We start from the raw sequence: 1,332 nt of genomic DNA on the forward strand, positions 1-1,332 counted from the left end.
TTCCCCTCTCTTGCTCCCCCAATAAGCTCCCTGCCCTGCACACAAGAGGGCCAGATCCCCAAAAAGGCAAGTGCTGCATGAGCGTGTGGGACATGTGTGTCCTTAAAACCACCCCTTCACCCTTTCTTCTTCCTGAAGTCCCACTGGGAACTCTGGGCTTCCATTTTCTCATTCCTTCTAAGACTTCCTTTCTAAGAAGCTCTCTCTAAGGAGACTTCTTTTGGTGGAGAGAAAAACTACAGTTTCTTCTAAGTTGGTTCTGAGTTGGATGTCGAGGACAAATCCTACACCAGCCCAATGGTTGATGCAGTTCCATTTTCTCATTCCTTCTAAGACTTCCTTTCTAAGAAGCTCTCTCTAAGGAGACTTCTTTTGGTGGAGAGAAAAACTACAGTTTCTCCTAAGTTGGTTCTGAGTTGGATGTCGAGGACAAATCCTACACCAGCCCAATGGTTGATGCAGTCTAGGCTTGTATTCTGATTGTTACTGCCTAAAAGGGGTGCACTAAGTTTGAAGGACCAGTTGTAGTGTGCCGGGGGATGGCCTCTGGTGTCCAAGGGTCCAATAACAGAAAGAGCCTGAAGGTGGCAGTGGAGAGAAGCTACTTAGAGGGCCACACTGTGGATTTGGGAGAACACCTTTTTAGCATCTATCTCCGCTTCGACCATGTGGGGGTGGATGTACACATTCATTCCTGCATCCTTGCACAGCTTGAGCAAGGTCCGAATGTTGTTCTTGGATAACCGCAGGTATCTGTGCAAGAGAAAGCCAAAGAAGCAGTTGAAGGTGGAGTCATGATAGCTTCTAACTTTCTTGAAAAGAGCTTAGGTGTAAGCAGCGTTAAGTATGGGATCTCTACAGGGGACTGACCTTCTACACATTTGTGGAGCTAACAGACACCCCACAGGGGTAGTGGGAGTTTGCTGGTATGACTCCTTTGGAAATTGATTTGCCAAGCACCACCTCTAGTCCCCGCCAAAGAAAAAATGTTCATTATCATTGACTCCACTGAAGGTGTCAACTTATCCCAAGAGGAGAAGTCAATGGCAAGAAAAGCTATATAAAAGGTGTTCGTTTGGGGATTATCAACAACAGGAAAATGAGACATTTCATCAACAGAGAAATGGTTAAGCAAATAATGGAGAGCCCCATTTAAGGATTCAATGAAAATGCCATAATTAAAATGGCATTAGGAAGAAGAGGGTACAGCATGGCTGCGAGATTATGGCAAGTGGGAGAAAAAACAAAATGCAGGGCCGGCCCGGTGGCGCACTGGATAGGTGCGCTGCTTGGGAAGCGCAGCGGCGCTCCCGCCTGAGGGTTCGGACCCCA

At 47.1% G+C, this 1,332-nt stretch overlaps 1 protein-coding gene across 1 annotated transcript in view; it reads right to left on the bottom strand.

Moving 5' to 3' along the window:
- Window positions 1–331: 331 nt before the first annotated feature.
- Window positions 332–1,332, bottom strand: part of LOC103608481 (chromosome unknown open reading frame, human C16orf78) — a 27,799-nt gene continuing 26,798 nt past the window's right edge. Inside the window, exon 5 of the mRNA XM_008592912.1 lies at window positions 332–753. Coding sequence (XP_008591134.1) covers window positions 606–753 — 148 coding nt within the window. The 3' untranslated portion in view covers window positions 332–605. The remainder of the gene's footprint in view (window positions 754–1,332) is intronic.

This window comes from Galeopterus variegatus, unplaced genomic scaffold (assembly GCF_000696425.1).
Source record: "Galeopterus variegatus unplaced genomic scaffold, G_variegatus-3.0.2 Scaffold8458, whole genome shotgun sequence".
Taxonomy (NCBI): domain Eukaryota; kingdom Metazoa; phylum Chordata; class Mammalia; order Dermoptera; family Cynocephalidae; genus Galeopterus; species Galeopterus variegatus.